The 19,114-nt window shown below is 41.0% G+C and overlaps 1 protein-coding gene across 9 annotated transcripts in view; it reads right to left on the bottom strand.

The window, feature by feature from the left end:
• Positions 1 to 11,328: 11,328 nt before the first annotated feature.
• ABR (ABR activator of RhoGEF and GTPase) overlaps positions 11,329 to 19,114 on the bottom strand; it is a 235,276-nt gene continuing 227,490 nt past the window's right edge. For 5 of the 9 annotated variants that reach the window (XM_075196900.1, XM_075196902.1, XM_075196906.1 and 2 more), the window contains 7 exons: positions 18,808 to 18,867; positions 17,825 to 17,934; positions 17,491 to 17,630; positions 17,169 to 17,303; positions 16,160 to 16,265; positions 13,418 to 13,565; positions 11,329 to 12,371 (listed from right to left, as the gene is read on the bottom strand). In XM_075196900.1, the coding sequence (XP_075053001.1) occupies positions 12,237 to 12,371; positions 13,418 to 13,565; positions 16,160 to 16,265; positions 17,169 to 17,303; positions 17,491 to 17,630; positions 17,825 to 17,934; positions 18,808 to 18,867 (834 nt within the window). In that variant the 3' untranslated portion in view covers positions 11,329 to 12,236. The remainder of the gene's footprint in view (positions 12,372 to 13,417; positions 13,566 to 16,159; positions 16,266 to 17,168; positions 17,304 to 17,490; positions 17,631 to 17,824; positions 17,935 to 18,807; positions 18,868 to 19,114) is intronic. The other 4 variants (XM_075196901.1, XM_075196903.1, XM_075196908.1 and 1 more) reach the window with 1 other exon arrangement.

The following is a 19,114-nucleotide window of genomic DNA, read 5'->3' as shown; positions in this document are numbered from 1 at the left end:
GACTTGTGCATGAATAGCTGCCTGGGGTTATCCCACTGCTGCTACCAGTAATCTGTGACCGGATGGACCTCCTAGGCCACTCTGTCATGGTGATGGGAACTGGCTGGGCTTGTCTTGTCACTGTCCCTTACTTGCACCCTCAATGCAGTAGGAGGGGCTCTGCTGCCACCACTAGGCTCCTTCACCGGCACCTTGAACCACTTCCTTCTGAGTAATTTATTGCTGCTAGGGCACCCTGGTGCTGGGCACCTGAGCTGATACCCCTGGCCTCTTCCTTCAGCTCAGGGTTGCTGTGGATGGTTCCCCCTGGCCTATCACTGGCCAGAGCTGCAGAGTAGCAGGCAGAACATTGGTACCAGATGCTGGGTCCCAACCACAGAACAGCCGGATAGCGGATTAAATTGGTCTAATCTGTAGGTCACAGGAATTTACAGCAGGTAAGTAGAATCCTTAAGCAGTGATGTTTATTGGCTCATGTAGTCCTAATAAGGACAGTTAGACGTTAGTTTGAGGTGCTAGTGATCTCCAGAATCTCAGATGGTATAATACAAAACATTTTTTTACAGTTTTAGAGACCTAACCTAGCATGAGGTAACCCATCCCCCTTCCTTGCTGGCACCACAAATCTGTGATATTACATACGATCTTTAGGATCAGCATGTAACATATTCTCTAAGCTTGGATTTAACAAAATTCACATCAATCGGTGATTTCCTAAATTATTTGATGGTTGCATTATTCATGTAGTTCGTCTATGTTTTTAACAAGACTAGATAAAGTTAATGACCTACTGTGCATTCAGACTAAATTGGTCACTCACACTGAAAAGGCTTAATTAGCATGGGGGACTTCCTTTATAAAACTTAGAAAAGGCATATGTCTTTCAACATGGAATATCACTACATTTCCAATATAAAAATACAACACTATCAAAAATCAGTACATTTGCAATGATATACAGTGGCGCACTGTGTCCCTAATTAAAATAAATATCTACAATAACTTATTTCTGCATGATCCAGCCACACTCCTACCCACCTTGTCTATCCGGACCACCAGTGGGCTATAGCCACACCATTTGGCTCCTTGTCCTGGAGTCTCTTGGGGTTGCCGGATATGACCCTGGGGATCCGGCTATTACTTCCAAAACAGTCCATCTGCTTTGCTGTGGGCCTTTCGTTGCTTGTGAACTATATGAAAGTCATAAGTTTGAAGTGCAAGGCCGCAACAGTGCAATTTTCCCCCGAGGTGTGTTGTAGTCACTTTAAAGGGTTGTGGTCAGTCACCACTGTGAAATGTCGCCCATACAAATAAGGTTGAGGTTTTTTCACTGCCCAAACAGTGGGCAAACATTCTTCCCCATTGTGGCATACCCCATGTGACAGTATGGAGTTCCTATGCCACCTTGTACATGTTACTGGGGACCGACTACCTTACCACCGTCCCCTTTCTTTATCCCAAATGCGTCCCTTTAAATGCAGTAGGAGGAGCTTCTGCTGCCGCCACTAGGCTCCATCGTTGGTATCTAGAACTGCCTCCTTCTGGGTAACTCTCCCTGCTAGTGTACCCCCTTTCTGGGTACCTGGGCTGGAACCCCTGACCTCTTCCTTTAGATCAGGGTTTCTGTGGACTGTTCCCCCAGGCCTATCACACAAGCCAGAGCTGCATTATAGAGGGCAGAGCAATGGTACTGGATGCTGGGTCCCAACCTCTGTAGGTCACAGGAATTTACAGCATGTAAGTAGGTGTCAAAGCAGCATCTTCAAGCAGTGACGTTTTATTGGCTCAAGCTGTCCTAATAAGGACAGTTACTTGCCACTTTTTGGTATTAGCGATCTTCCCAGAAGTTACAGATGGAAGGATACATTAAATGGTTAAATAGTGCTCTTTATATACAGATTCTGATATTCATGTTGGCAAGGGGTAACTTGGCACCTGTCCTAGCTGATACTGCAACATCTGATATATCAAATTATGAAATTCAATAATTCCCATCATGATGTAATATATTCTCTAACCTTGTAGGTAACGCAATTTAAACTTTAACAAAATTTACATTAATCTGTGATTTCGTAAAATTTGGTGTTACGTTTCCTATATTACCTATATTACTTGCATCCTGTCTTTGAGAAATAGCAAGTTTAATTACCCCCTCCTTTGCCTTCAGGCTATAGGATGTGTTAGGCACTCACACATCAAAAGGTCTCATTTGCATAGGGGCTTTCTTTAGAAAAGTTACAAAAACAAGCTTCCTCCAACAAATGGCTATTGCATCAGAAATCAATACATGAATATGAAAATAAATACATTTATGGGCCCAGCGCAGGTACATAGCCCCTTCTGGCGCTGTGGGAACAGCACCCATACATTAAATATTTTATTTTTAGCTTAATAAATATACCCTTTAATGTATGTTTAATCCCTTAGTGCTGAGATTTAATCCACTTGGCACACCAATGTCAAGTATTAAGCCATTCAATGCTGCAACAGTCATCTTTGTCAGGTGAGGGGGACCCAACCACACTCCACCTCCCGTTTCAGCAGGTTACTGTTCAAATAGGCCACAGGGTGCTCATGCCCATCTGGCCCCACCTAGCTAAGTACTGCTCCTAGTCCATACTGTGATGCATCAGTTTGCACAATAAAGTCCTTGTTATAATTGGGCGCCAACAGTACTGGAGCACGAACCAGGGCTTCCTTTAATGACTGAAATGCCAGCTCACAAGCGGGTGTCCAGTCAACTATTTTGGGGAGCTTCTTCTTAGTGAGATCTGTCAGGGGCTTCACTACAGTACTAAAAAGACCAATACTTGTCTTTAGGTTGTGGGCCGGGGCCAGTCTTGGATTGCCTCTACCATAGCTGTTTCTGGCTTAACCCTTCCTTCCCCCACACGATGCCCCAGGTACTGTACCTCTGACGCTTGTCTGCTCAGATGGTCAGACCTGGCCACTAAATCTTCTTCAACACCTGCCCTACATGTTTTAGATGGTCCTTCCAGGACTTGCTTAAAATGGCAATGTCGTCCAAGTACGCCTGAGCAAAGGCTTTATACCTTTCCAGCAGATAATCATCCACACACTGGAAGGTAGCTGGCGTGTTCTTCATCCCAAATGGCATGGACTTAAACTTAAACAGGCCAAATGGGGTTATGAACATCAACCTTTCTTGAGCCTCTGGGGTCAGTGGTATCTGCCAATACCCCTCACTCAAGTTAAATGGTGAAAAATACTTTGTCCTGTCCTACAAGTTAGCTGGAGCAAAGGACAGCTCCCCAAAGTAGTTGACTGGACACCACACCACTTATGAGCTGGCATTTCAGTTGATAACGGAAGCCCTGGTTCACGCTCCAGTACTGTTTGCACCCTTTATTGTGCAAACTGATGCATCACAGTATAGATTGGGAGCAGTACTTAGCCAGGTGGGGCAGATGGGTAGGAGCACTCTGGCCTATTTGAGCAGGAAACTGCAAACCTGGGAGGTGGGGTATGTTTGGCCATTGCTTGGGTAGTGAAGAACCATCAACCTTATGTGTATGGACGACATTAAGTGGTTGTGGCCAGTCACAGCTGTGTAAAGTGACTACAACACACATCAGGGGAGAATGGCAGACCTTTATAGTGAATCCTTATTTTTCCATATCCATATTTTTCACAAGCAAGGAAAGGTCCTGTAACGCTTTGGTCCTGCAAGTAGTACCTGTTCCGTTACCCGCATGTCATTGGTCTGGAAACTGCCATGTTCTAGCGTCAGACAAACTTCATTCATTTCATTCAGCTATACTCAGTTCGGCACATGTGCAAATCTATTGCACTTCTGGACCTCCCTCCGTTTCTCATTGGCTGAGCATTTCTGGAGCACTATTTAAACCTCCTGGATTCACCTGTCTGATGTTTGTTCTTCAAGCTCACTTCCTGTAGCCTGTGGTTCTGGTTCCTGTGCTCCTTGTGGATCTTCCACTATTCCAGCCTGCTCTCAGTTCGTGGCCTGTGTTGAACCATAATTGCTCCAGTACCTATCCTACCATCTTCAGTGTACTTCATCGTGACAGTTCCAGTTCTCTCATCGCTATCACTCAGAGCCGCTAATACTGTATCTCATCTATTGTTGCTACGAGTTACCTCGGCCACTTCAGTTGCTCTCAGTCTCCTGCTGTATTGAACTATTGCTGCTCCAGTACTATTATACCACCTCTCATGTACTTCATCGTGACAGCCCCAGTTCTCTGACTGCTACCACTGTGGACCGCAACTGCCTCGGTGACTCATCGCCTGATCCCCCAGTTATCTCCACTTCCTTGTGTGGTCTGCACTATTCCAGTGCTCTACTCCAGCTGTTCCAGTACCTCTACCTATCAACCTCGAGACAGCCTGTTTCTCCTGGTTGCATCACAGGACATCTACTCCCCTTGTGCCTCATCTATAGCTGCCGTGTCACCTGGCTCCTCCATACCGTTCTGCTTTACACCCACTCACAGGACCGCGACCTGCAGGTTCGGTGCCGCAAAGTCCATACCTCCTTGCGGGGGTTCCTGGTGAAAACCACCAGCCTGTTAGACTCCGCGCCTGTGGGTGGGCTAAGCAATGAACAGCAGAACCTAGGGATCAATTTCCTATAACCCAACCGTGACAGGTCCACAGCAATGCACATGGACTGTTTCGGCAGGAAGAGCCAGATCTCCTGGCTCACCTCCAGTAACCCCAAGAGACTGCGAGACCAGGAGCCAAGTTGTGGGGATACGGCCTGCTGGTGGCCTGCATGGACAAGGGGGGGAGGAGTGTGGCTGGATCACGTAGAAATAATTCATTGTAGAAATGTATTTCAATTAGTGGCGTAGGTGCCAATTTATATCATTGCAAATGTACTGATTTTTTTTTTTTTATACTGTTATATTTCTGTTTTATAAGTATATTGATCTCTGATGCAATAGGCATATGTGTGGAGGAAATGCGTTTTTGTAAGAAAGGAAGAGAGGAAATCCTGAATTAAGTTAATTCATTCTTTTGTTGTGACTGTTACGATTATGTATTATTGTTATTTTCCCTTAATATTCAGGTATGACAATGTATATTGTATGTATTGTTGTAATGTAATCTCATCGTGTGCTTTGCTAAATGACATGAGTCTGAACCTTTGCAAGTGTCAATAATGTTTGAGAAACTAGCCAGGCACAGGATAGATAAGGATCTTGGAGGAGTTTGAAGCCCCAAAGTTGTAAACCATCTGGCCACTCAAGCAGAGGTGAGATTCTCTGAGGTGCCCAAACATATACTTAGTGATAATTTACTTCAGAAAGCTGTGTCATTTTGGGAATCAATCTGACTTAATTGAAAATGTAATTCCTAAGGTGGGGGTGAAGAGCCTGTAAGAAGGGTTTAAAAAATCTTTTGCTTTACACATTACATTGTGCATTTTCATGAGGGGGTTTATCAAGACACCTTTCTCAATTGTGTTCTCTCACACACACCAAGTCTTAACTATTAAGTAGTGACTCTGGTTTTATTTCCTATTTTATTTCGGGAACTTATTTGTGCAACTTATTGTATGTCTTAAACATTTTTGTGACTAAGCCTTGGAACCATTTTTCAAATTAAATGAATTTAATCTAGTGTGTTCTCCGTGATTATTTGTGAACTTATGAATCCCATAATAATGTCTTACTCACGTCATCTTACGGGTTGGAGGTTTTGTCACATATTTACCTTGCATAGGATTCATGGAGCCTTGTCTTACTCTCTGATCACACTCACCGCAAGCACTTAATGTAATATATAATATATTGCAGTTTGTCAGCCCAAATCAGATATTTAATTGGGTAGTCAGAGTAACGGTCATGTTCCAAATGTCATGCTGCCTCTCTCTCTTATATTCATGTGAATGTCCATATTATTTTCATTTATTTCTAATTTATATTAAACAGATATAAGGTGTAGAGAAGTGTGGCTCCTGCTCCTATCTATTACATTTTGTTACTCTGTTAAGCTGGGTACACACTACAGAAATTTCGACCAACTTTTTATGCCGAGCGATTTTACATGCGATCGATGTTCCGATCGCTCGGTCCATGGACTGCATACACACTAGCCTTGTTTAGGACGATAAAGGGAAGAGCAGACGTCCATTTAGCGACTTTTTACAGCCATGTTGTCGTGAACAATGACTGTAATTTCGTACTCACTGTTGTGGATCGGTCGGAAGTTTATACACACTACACAACGGAAACGAGATTGGAACGAAAATATTAAACGGTACGACCAACCAAATGAGGCAACAATCGTCCATTTGGGCAGACTTTCGACCATTGTGTCACTGCACACACTGACCCGACTTTTGAACAAGAGGTCGTATGTCGGCTGATTTAGCCGATTATTGGATGAAATCTGTGTAGTGTGTACCCAGCTTTACTTGAGTGGGTTGTACTGGGGTGTTTACTACATCCTTACGATTTAGCAGGGGGTGTAGAAAATAAGTATTTATCTTAGCGACAGGCACTAGAAAATGCATAACACAAATGTGGATTCAAGAACAACACTCCCACTGGTTAAAAATAAGATATTGTATTACTTCAGAATGGACCAGGTGGAAACATCATTACATAGATATGTACAAAAGCTTTATAGAGGTTGGAAAAGTTGTCTTAATAAGCTATACCAGGCTGTAAAGTCCCAAACTTCTGAGACATTTGTGTAGTGCAGATATGGTAACTACAAAGGTTTTGTTAGAACATGGGCTTGGATTAAATCTACAACAAGCATTAAGTTGGTTAAAGCCTGGCATAGGTTCAGATTCTTTACTTGGACTAAATTTAGGGCTATGTAAGGGTTAGGATGACCTTGTTCAAGATAGGAAATACAATTGTAGGCCTCCTGTCCTGGAGACCCCTGGAAAAAGCCTTTATTTTAAATGTCCTTCGTTCTCATGAAGCAAATTTTTATTAAGTTTAGTATACCTAAGTATTCTTTAGCATTGCACCGTCTCTTGCTTGAAATTGTCCGTGCACTTGTGGGGACATCACAGGCTGGGAAACTTCATGGCCAACGTTTCAATCCTTGCAGTAAATGATTAGATTTCATTGGGCCGAGAGAATAAGAACTGTACGGTCATTTTAATTTTGCAGGAGCATTATTACATAAATTATATTTGACTTTTATTAAAAAGAAAACAAAAGCAATTTTCAAAATATTTTATTAACTAACGTTATCCTTGCTAATGTTGCTTCAAATCTAGCTTCATAATAATATACATACATCGCAACAGTACTGACACAAAATAAAAAATATACATAACATCTTTTTTGAATCCCTTGAGAAACACTTTTATTTATTTTTTTCTTTAAATGTTACTTGAACATCATAAATAGAATATTAATGCAAAATAAAACACACCTAATAAAACCCAAAAGAAATCTGGTGCTTTAGGCTTGATTAATCCTGGTATTTTATGTATTACGGTCAGGTATGAAGGGTTTGTTATTTAAGCTGTTAATGATAAAGTGTGTAGTGTGGATGAATGAGTAGGAACATTTCTGATAACAGGCGTGCAGGAAAAAAGTTATGTGACCCACTGCGGCCAATCATATTCTATCATGTTTTCTAGTGGGTTACAAAATGTTTGGGTGTTATTGGTTACAGCTTCTTTCCCCAGTGCACCAGTTTTTAGAACGGTATCCCCAGTAAGTTAAAATGCTCAGTTGTTATTACTGGTGTGTTTTGTGTCACAGGTAACAAAAAGATAAGTTGTTTGGAAAGTCTATGCTTTTAGGGCTCAGAACCCTGGACTGTCTGTAGCTAATTTCAATACGTTTCGTTGTTTACTATGGAACAGATTCTCTGCATCAAATACCGGGATGGGAGTACGGTTTATCCAGTAAGTTTGGAAAAACAGAAATATTACATTTCTCTCTCTAGAAATGAGGGGCACTGCTACACAATTTAAAGAGGACAGTCCCGGGAAATAGAGTGGTAAATTCTAAATATAAAATTTCTCCAAACTATGAAACACCCCTTTAGAGTGTTCCAGATAATATACCCCCAGTCCTGCAGCCTATTGTGTATTAATTCCAGTCTCACGTTGTCTGCATGTATTTTATTCCTTACACTCTTCTAAGTCATTTTTCTCCCCACCATTGATGGTTCCTGGAGGACCCACATGTATGTGAATAAAGTAAAAACAACTGGCCATGTAGTTTATGCAGAGTAATCAGAAATAGAGTGAGAACCGTGTGGTCAGTGAGACTGTCCAAGATGTGACCACCAAGCATCCTGTTTTCTTGCAGCATGAGATATAAAAATGAATTACTACATGAACGTACTACTAGTAGCCCCTTTTTCCAGATGGTTTTAAAATGAAAACTAGCTTTAAATAAAATATTTACAGACTTCTAATCTCAGTTGTGTCCACAGTTCTATGATCTATGAGGCTTCTGCAAGACTCCAGGTAATGCTTGAATAACTCAGACTCTGGGAGAGTAGATCTCCAGAACTAGAAGTCCGCACACTACAAAACATAACGGACAGGAGAGGGGCAAGGAAAGCTCCCTCATAATTTCATGGCAAGTACATGAATATAAAGACCAGTCACAATCCACCACCAGCAAATTCAGTACGAGGCATCGTTTGTTTGTGAGAACTAGAGCTGGAACTGCTGATGTATTTCACAGCATCCATCCTGGTTTATAACCAGTAAAACAAGATACAGTGGAACCATGCCACATGGTGTACAAGTGTTTGCAGTTCATTATGTTCTCTAGAAGACATTACCATTTATGAATGTCATTAATACAGAGAAATTCAATATGGCAGTGTGATGGTAGCAGCCTAACTCATAAACATGTAACATATATGTAAATTAATTATATGTATATCACAGTTCGCATTCTCAACAAATCTACTCTGATCTGAAAATTTAACAGCAACATGTGTTACCATAATGGAAAAAAGACTTGCACTTCATATTAACTTATACATTAACATGTAACCGCCATATGCACAGAGTAGAGGCCGCCATTTGCGGGCTGGACCAATCAGAATAAGACAATGTAGGGACCAGAGCTAGCACTGAGCCACTGAAAAGCCCCCCCCCCCCCCCTCAAGTCACCAGAATGGTTGAGCCCACTACTTGTTTATAACAATCACTGAAAACTTTGCAGTAGCTTAATGTCAGGATATCAGTTGTTGTATGTGTTTGTGATGAGGACAAATGATTTATATATTTCTACAATCATGTATTGCAGCTAGAGATAAGAGCACACATCTGGAGACAAGTATTGATAACAGAAGACACAATGTGCTGTATATTTAACGTGGGTGGACGACAGCCCACGCTATCATTAACTCGTTTTATCTTTCTGACCTTATTAAAAATGTTTATTTAAGAGCATCTACTCAAACTGCTCTGTGTGGAAGAGGAGATTAAGTTTGAAATATTTTGTGTCATTAAAATTACAATCCTTCAAAAAGTACAAAACACAACAACAATGTGCTTTTATGGAGCCATAGTCTTTATCTGAATCACCAGTTTATGTGCAGCCTGCACGGGAATGTGGGAATCAGCTGAGGGTTTTTACAGTGTCAGAAAGAAAATAGATGAAAAAAGAAATGGATAGATGTTCTGATTGCCTGTGTTGTATACGAACAGCATGGTTGCTGGGATTTGTAGTGCAACAGCAACAGAAGATTTTTCTAGCTCTGCCCAGTATGAGTGGGGTTTTATAGAAAATAGATGTATGTAATAGAAGTTGTACATGAGCTAGAGCATAAACAACATTGAGTAGAACCTGTTTGGGGATGTCAGTGGCAACATGAACATGTTTCATGTTTATTGGTAAATCCGGACTTGATATAATTTAAAAACTGTCACAATTTCAGTACAAAATTGAAGGCGCTGTATGGTACTGTTTACCTCTGTATAAGGACAGTGCTGGATGAATGTAATCAATCACATCTCTAAATTCTGGCCCAAAATCAGGCAGCTCTGCATAGTCTCACTTCACTTACTGACCTGTTCCATGACTTCCCTGTCACAGCTTCCATTAAACAGAAACCAGTGATGCAGGACAGCATCATATGCTGCAGGACCAGCTTCACATTCTAGCTAACCATAGGCAAGACACATGTGGCCCTTTAACCTTTGTCTACTAATGCGATGCACATTGAGGCAGAGATCAGAGTGGGTCTGCTGGAAAGGGTAACAACAGGAAAACGTAAATAGTGCACTTGGTTATAGGACTTGTCAGTTAGTTGACAACTAGGCGTACATGCCTACAATAACTGTATATAAATGTAAGTTTCCATATTCTGTAGGAAACAATCCACTGGCATTATAGGACAGTACTTTGCATGCTTAGGACACTGTCATTATGTTAATGAATAAAGTAGTTTTAGACCTATCTGCCAGCAAAGCGCAGCAAGTATGGAGCTTCTGATACACATGTGAGCAGGATCTTTCAGATTAGGATTGAGACTGGTGAAAAAAACATTTGGACAATGACTACATCTGTGTCTGACTGCTGTGTAGGAACCGGCCACTCAGTCCGAGCACACAATGGCTGGTCCCTCTCGATCTGACTGCACATGTGGCCAAATCAGACCCAAGTGAAACCACGCCTGGATGTTATACCTATACCTAGATATATAGTAGTTCCATGCTGACTGTATCACTAGACATGTACACAAGGATTACATTATTGGATATCTTTCAGTTTTTTGTGAGAGAGAATTTCTGGTGTTGGATTTCTCTGTACTAGAATTGATTTAGTTTTTGTTTTTTTGTTTACAGAAAAGCAGCATGGTGACATTTACCCAATATCCTTTATGTGGAACGTAAGCATTTTGTTTTGTTTTTATTTTTGTCTGCCTTTTTCTATGTTTTTTTTGCGGTGCTTTCTTCATGTGATTTAAATCAAAAGGAGAAGCAAAGACAGCAACAAAATAGGACTGATTGCCACTGAAATTAAAAGAAAATAACCCAATAAGATACATGTAAGTCCTGCACCAGACGGATGTGTTGCTGGCATACTGCATTTCTGATTTCCAAACTGCAAAACACAAACTAGATTGATGACAAAAGTGCTCCAGGCCATAAAGAATCATGAACCGTTTTTCGGCTGTCTGAATTCCGTAGCTAAGTGAGAATAATTCCAGCATTACTCCTCACCAGAGCTGCAAATATTACAGGTGACTGTGTTCTGTGACAAACCTGTACGGTGAGATTGTATACAACACATATTGTGTGACATTTACATTCACAGCGATCTTCTACTTATTGTAACCTGACCATGTGATTGGATATCTAGAACTTCTAGCAGAGCAAGAAAAGATGGAACAAACGCGTAACATTTTGATGACCATCTGTCTTTATAATTTAAATTTTCAATATAGTTAAAGGTAATTTCTTAGGGGATTTTGATGTGTGTTTTATTTCACCGGGACAACTGGTTTCCTTGAAATCAACGTACGATTCACCGCAGAAATGTCTCTCCAAGTGCTGTACAGTCCAGGTGCCAGTCATTTCCTCAAGCCCAGCAGAGTAACAAACGTACCACCCTTTTCAAAGCAGCAAAATCACAAGTGACATATCCACAAGGAAAGGAAAATAAAAAAAGCACTTTCATTCACAATAGAAGGACAGGAGTAGAACAGAACTTCATGGCAACTTATTAGAATTAAAAATGTTAAGACAGAGGATCCGCTCACATTCTGCGCGGGTGTGAGGCAAAACATGACAGAACTAAGCAGAGCATCGCACTGTCTGGTGAGCTCCGCTCTCTGTGTGCGAGGGCCACCCAGCAGTCTTCTTCTCATGTTTGGCCCCTGTGGTCCCCAAGGTTGAGGAAGGATACAGTCTCCAGCACGAGGTTTGAGAATATGGCAGGTTAAAAGACCTCTAAGGTCAGCAGAGTTGTAAAGAGTTTCTTAAATAGTTCTCACACACATCAAGGAGTGTGGATGACAAAAACTGTTCTCCAAAGCTCTGCTCCACCTACGCCTCTCGCTCCTACATAAAATAATGCCTGAACATCAATATACAAAATACAGCTTGTTACAAGGGGCGCACAGTGCTGGTTCATTTTTTTTTCTTTTTTCGTTTACACTTTTCTGTACAAAAGGGTTCAAGAAATGCAGAGGAGCAAGTTGGGGGTGCTCTGAAAGATCCTAGTCTTTCTTCAAAACGTCTCTTGCCAAATTTACAGAGATGGGCAGAGCTGCCTGGTCTTCTCCCAGCTGGATGAAGTGCACGCTCACACGTCTGTGGAGTAGTACAAGGTGTTCCTCTTCAGCTCCGAGAAGCTGATTGGGGGGTGCTGCAGGTAGTAGAGCAGGACCTGGACCTGGGTGAACAAATACAATAGAAATGGTGGGCTGAAGTTCGGGATCTGCTTGTGATGGAAACATAACAATAATGTTACCGTTAGCAGACATATTCAATACAAGCTCATGTTAGAGAAAAGCTTTGTAGAAAAGTTCACGTGTGCTGATGTTAAACCAACATTCTACCATCAGTCGTGAACATGTAAACAAAAGCACAAACACATACATACAGATTTAACCCAGTTACTAACCTATGTCGGCCCAGAACTGCAAGCGCAACATGTCCAAAATATAATATTTCCTCCTCTCAGAGTCACCACCTCCCCTCATATATCCCTCACTGTTAATAACACCACAATTTTCTCAGTCTTCCAAGCCCGCTGCCTTAATGTCACACTTCACTCCGCCCTCTGCTTTATTCCTCACATCCAGACTCTCTCCCAGTTCTGTCGCCTCCACCATTGAAATATTTCCAGAATATGCACTTTTCTTACCCAAGATGCTATAAAACCCTCTTAGATTGTAAGTTCATTTGGGCAGGGTCACCTTTACAAAGTCAAAGTGAATTGAAATCACTCAGACTTACCGACAAAATCATCAACAACTCCACCTCTTCATACATCTGTTATCTATATAACCCTATTAGATTTACCCCTGCCTCGTCTTGGATAACCACCTCACACTCCTACCTTTCATTGTTGTCAGAGGTTTTCATCCAGAATGAAACCAGTAAACATTTGCTGAATATATGTTATGACCTGTCTAGCCCTCTGCTGACCATCCAGCAATGGTCGGCAGAAAATGGCTGCCTCCGCTGAATTTTAATGTCAGCAAAACAAGCAGCATGATCACTTCTGTTCAGGACAATAAAGATATATATTCATAAAAGCATTGGTCATCAGGTTCTACATTATGTTTGCAATAAAGAAGTGAAAAAGTACTTAGTGCACTATGTGATATACAATAAGTAACACTATGCTCTCTCCTGGACTGGCATCTAGCACACATCTCCTGCTGCACTTCTTGAGCAATAAACTCATTGCCAATCTAGCAGTACTGTACACTATCCCCATGGTCAGGCACATTCAGTGCAAACTGACATTATAGTTACCTGTGCCATAACATCATGTGACCAGATATCTGACGCCAGGTTGGTGTGACCTTTACTCTCCACCTCAGATGGCCTCAGTAGTGTGGGGCCGAAGACGGTGGCTAAATTATGAAGCGACATCTTGTTGATTGGTTCTTTCTCTGCAACCCTGCAAACGTAAAGACGTAGGATATTACAAGTCAAAATGATCAGTAACAAATACAGGAAAACTATTCTCCCACCAATTAACAACAGTTAAAGATAGAACATGACACTACAGCAAGACCCAGACAAAATATCCAAAAGTCTTCAAGGTGATCATAAAGGGTATATCAGATAGCCCAGCTTTTAGCCATGGCCCATTTGAAAACGCATATGTTTGTGGGGCACAGTGCAGTCAATCAATGATAAGGTCACCGACGTTCCAGGTTTTCCAGCTGCTCCAATCTGATAGACCCTGATCAGATGCAGATGATCAGATGCTGACCAAGATGATTGTCTGCTTAGGCCTATACAGGCTGCACATTGCCATCAGTTAACTGGATGGCAGAATCTCAGGAGCTATGGGCACCTTCACATTAGTTTTCATAATAAAGTCATTGTGGCATTAGATGCATCAATCTGCCAGGGAAGGAGAGCTTACAAACATGTAACCTAGTGGACAACTTCAGACTATTTCATGAAACACACATTATATTCATAAGAGGAAAGCGGCTTAGTCTCATTAGATTTAGTGCAAAACGCTTCTCTTGTGGGTTTATCAATCGCACCATCAAGTAAATGAAAAAGAAACTGAACTCCAGATTACATAAGACTTGGCACCGCCACTCCAAGCTACCTGGAAGGAAATTACCAAAGACACCACTGGTTTATGTGCTATTAATCCATCTGCATAGGGTTGAGATAGTGTTGACTGCTGAAGTTACCAATGTAGTTTTCAAGTCTGAAGGTCTCTCTTCTGCCAGAACACTTGCTGGATCACAATGTACTTTCCCATTTAAAGCTCTGCCACACATGAGCCGAGATGCTGGTATGAGAAAAACAGCTGCTGAATATTCCCCTCCCCTCACTTTCCCTCTAGAACTGGTCACCCCTCCAAGGGAGCAGATGTGGAACCTGGCAAGTACCCGGCTCTGGGAACTAGAATGTTCCTCTAAACTCCAGGCCTGGTTCTCATGCAACAGTCACATCAGAGAGATTAGTAAACAAGGAATGGTGTGTGTTCCGTAGCAGTAACTAAGGATATTCCGTGTTCCAATCGTTACCTGGATATAACCAGAGTATAAAGGGGAAGTTCAGCTCAATTACATCTGAAATCAGCTTAACATATGCTGACAGAATTCTGGCGTCATGCAACACATACTGGCTTTACATCAACTGCAACCAAACCAATGACGGTATAATCATACTGAATAGTACGTATGTTTAGATAAAGTTTTATAGGTTATACAAAGTAGCAGGAATTCTCCAGTCATTCCAGAACTACAGATCCCAGCGTCAGTGAGCCAACTACTGGCATAATATGCTTAGGATAAGGCGAGAGCAAAGCAAGCTGCCAAAGCTTGGACTAGACACTCAGATGATAATATATAGGGAATGACAGAAACTGCTTTATATCCTCAGATCTCACCATTACAGGCCTTTGTAACAAGTATAGTATTCATTCATTTCTTGTAAACACTGACACTTAAAGGGACGGTATCAGTAAAGTAAATAAACTTTGAGGTTTTAACACACCACTTCTTGTTTTCCTATATCTCAGGCCTGTTTGATTACCAGTTTGTATTTATGGATATATTGTCTAGATCTTTACATTACGTGGAAATGTGGGCGGTGAGATTAGCTGCTGTCTGTTTCTGGACAGCTCTCACTTCACGGTTGCTGTAAAAGAATTCATATAAGACGACCCTGTTGTTTACTTTGGATGATATCTGTACGGAGTTGTCAGTGGGAACAATAGGCAGCGGAGGAGAATAACGTGTAAAACATGCAGTGCGTACAAAGGGACAGAGCAATGGGCTCTTTTCTTTATTTAAATAGAGAAAAATAAAGGGGGGTATTCAATTGTTACTCCGGACCGCAAAAAAACGAGCGCGTTAAAACTATACCGTTATACGGTATAAACGGGAGCTGCGAGATGAAATTCAGCGAGTAATTACCGTATAAACGGTAATAGTTTTAACGCGCTCGTTCTTCCGGCGGCCGGAGCAACAACTGAATACGCCCCTAAGTGACATCAACAAACGTACAATAAAAAAACATACATGTGAAATGACTTACAGAATCGTGGTGTGAGAAAATAGGAACAGATCCTGAGCATGGCATAACAAGGCCGACATTCACAGGTAATCCGATGTTCAGTTGTACAAAGAAACTGAGTCTCGTAGATTCCGGTTCTAAATGATCGGACCAGCCACCCAATCACATATTGTTTGAAACATTTCCCATATTATTGATTGGTTGGCTGGTCCAGTTATTCACACTGGGAGTCACTGAGAACCCCAATGTAGCCGTATATTTAGAGCTCACCTCCTCTAGTGATCGGGGGTGTTTTTGTTATTTTGTTTATTTTTTTTGTTTGTTCTTAATCAGGTTTGTTTTTTCATTTGGGCTTAAGTGGATCTAAAAGTACAGTATGTAAACTTCGAATCAAGAACAGGAAACCAAAACATATATATGATTTTTGATTTAAAAAAAAAGTCAACATTTATAAAAAAAAAAAAAAAAATTACTTTATAAATAAAAAGTAAAGTATCCGGTCACCTTTTCAAGTGATGAAGCAGGAAGAGGAAGGTCATAAGGTTGGGGTCGGGCAGGGAGCGCAGAAGATGCATCATGCAGTTCTCCTTGGCAGCTGGATCAGACAGAGCTGTAACCAGGGAAACACAAGCGGATTACAAGTCACAGGCGGCGCACAATCTGGATAAGTCCAACAATGGCTCTCTGTAAACAGCTGCACCGCAGGTTATCAGCGGAGACACATACTCTGCAGTTGTGGGAACTGACCTATATTAGATCTATGTACAGTCCTAGACATAAATAGGAGAAACATATCTAGGATATCGTACTTAATATTCCCCTGACAAATCAGCATATGCAATGACAACAGTCCCCGATATCTAACAATAGTTGAGAGGATGCTCCATGTCTGAGGCTGGAATATATATATATATATATATATATATTGCTACGTGGAGATGACGCAATCCCATAAACTAAATAGGCCATATTATACAAATGTCATACTGACAATCACAAAAGAAAACTACATTTTTATTTGAAATGTAATAGTAAAAAGCTGATCTGCCAGTTCCCTGTATGAGAGGTAAATGACCTTATTATAGAAAGGAATGTGACTATGGTGATTATACACAGGAGCATCTAATGCTGCTTATTCATTGATAATAGAATAGCACAAACCACACTGACACCCTCATCTGTAGAACGGAAGTTATACAGAATAAATGATATCATGGAGGAGTCTGGAGAATGACATCTGGCTCACAGGTCACTAGGTGGACAGTCCGACTATAGCCCTGTTGTGATTCTCATTACTAAATATGATAAATAAAATTACCTAAAATGTTAATAGTTTTAACGTTTCATGGTTTTAGTGGTAACGATCTTCCTATTCAGGTAAAAAAAAACCTCCTGTAGCTATATGAAACTATACTGAAAATATGCTTTAATTGGAGCACTGTATAAACTTTCTTTATCCCTGTAATAACCTGACCAGCATTCAGTCTTACAATAAATGACAATGGAGGCGTACCAATTCCTTCCATAAATGCCAGGTACAGCCTGTCTGTAAGCAGAGGTTCAGGGAGCTCCCGGAAATACAGTTTCAATGTTCCAGCAATTGCATTGATGTCCATGTCACTAAGCATCATCAGGATGTCTTTGTTGTCTAGTGGAGAAATAAGAGAATACAAACCATGAGTCTGGTATGTCTAGAAGAGACATATAACTTTGAATATAGGCGTTTATCCATACTTGTATTATTTTTACAGAAAAAATAAATAAAATAAATAAATAAATTATACATATATATATATCCATATATATATATCCCTTAAAGGCAGCAGACAACCTACTTGCATCAAAAGCAGCTTTCAAGGCCTGGATGTCAGTGGCCACTCCAGATATTCTGTATATCCCAACCTCCTCAATGCCACGTTTCTCCACCTCTTCTACGCATTGACGCACTATGTACGGCACCTTGGATCTCTCCCTCCTGGAAGAGACAAAGATATACTCATTAGAGGAGCAGTAACCAGCATGGCGTGTCGGGGATCTACAAGAGACAGGCTCCAGCTTGTGACAGTGCTTCTTGCACTAATTGGTGAACGTCCCAGTAAACTGACACACTGGGTGTAATGAGTGGGGTGGAAATATAGCTGAAGAGGAGGATAACGGAGGTCCGCTTACTTTGTAACCACGCTGATTTTAACGCCAAACACACCGGTCTGCTTCTTAGAGGGCGTTCTTTTCAGGCTCATATCCCGACTGCTAAACTTCATAGAGAATTCCACTTTAATCTGGAGCAAATAATATGAAACGAATATGAGTAAAGAAAAGAGGAAGCCGCCATAATGTTCTAAAATGGCCAGATGTATTTTAATGTGTTTAATAGCTGTGGAAATACAATAATCTAGGTAGAAGGAAGATTTTCAGATTACGTCACAGTACAAAAGAATCTACGTAAACTAGACGATAAGGGTAATTCTGTCCAATTTACACTGTTGTCTGATATGTGCCTTAGATCAGGGGTCCTAATGTCAAACTTAATAATGGGTTATGCGGCCTGGTTACAGCGATACCGTTTTATTTAGTCTCATGGCTACCATAGGGCACAGGGACCTAAACCTTCTCACTAACTGATGCTGATTGGAGTGATTGACTGAAACAACATAAAATGTTTTGGCACAACTAGGAGAAAATAAACACAAAGTTAAGCATTTGCACCTGGTAGCAAAATGGTGCAAACATTTACTTTATATGTTGTACAAGTGATATAATGATTGTGTCTGAAGGTTTCTGCAGTGGACATTATAATCCTTAACAACAATTGGCTAGTGTATAGTAAAATTACAAGAAGTGGGTTTGGATAATCAAATGTGCTGGGCATTTACAATGTAACTTAAAAGACAATGAACCTAAATACACCAATCTATGACAAAAAGTCCAGAAACTGAGGATATCAGAGATAAAATTGTGATCATATAAAAGATATTTTACCTAAACACAGCAGTCTTCATGTCAGTAATCTTATTACACGGAACTGATTTTATCTGTACTGTACACCTCCAGCCTTGAAGTGTACTGTGCAAATCTGCATGGCGTCTAATTAGAGCCAATCAGGTGTATTGTGCACTCATAGAATAACCAAGTGTGTTCTGTATGCAACTCACCCCATTCATCTCGATCACATCCACGTGCCAGTTCTTGGTCTGTACTGCTTGGGGATCCAACTATAAAGAGAAACAGATTACACTTAATAGGTCTATAATTCTACAGCACAGTCACAATCCATTTTGTGACCGGCAAGGTCCCACCTAGAACACAGATCATTATTATCATCAACACTTATTTATATAGCACCATCAGATTCCGTAGCGATTAACAATTGGGAACAGATAGTAATACAACAGTACTGGATTAACCATAGGGCTAACTGGGGTAGAAGGAAAGTGCCGGGGGGGGGGCTCGGATCACCAC

The sequence above is a fragment of the Mixophyes fleayi genome, chromosome 2 (genome assembly GCF_038048845.1).
Source record: "Mixophyes fleayi isolate aMixFle1 chromosome 2, aMixFle1.hap1, whole genome shotgun sequence".
NCBI classification, from domain to species: Eukaryota; Metazoa; Chordata; class Amphibia; order Anura; family Limnodynastidae; genus Mixophyes; species Mixophyes fleayi.
This window is presented reverse-complemented; position numbering and strand designations above follow the sequence as displayed.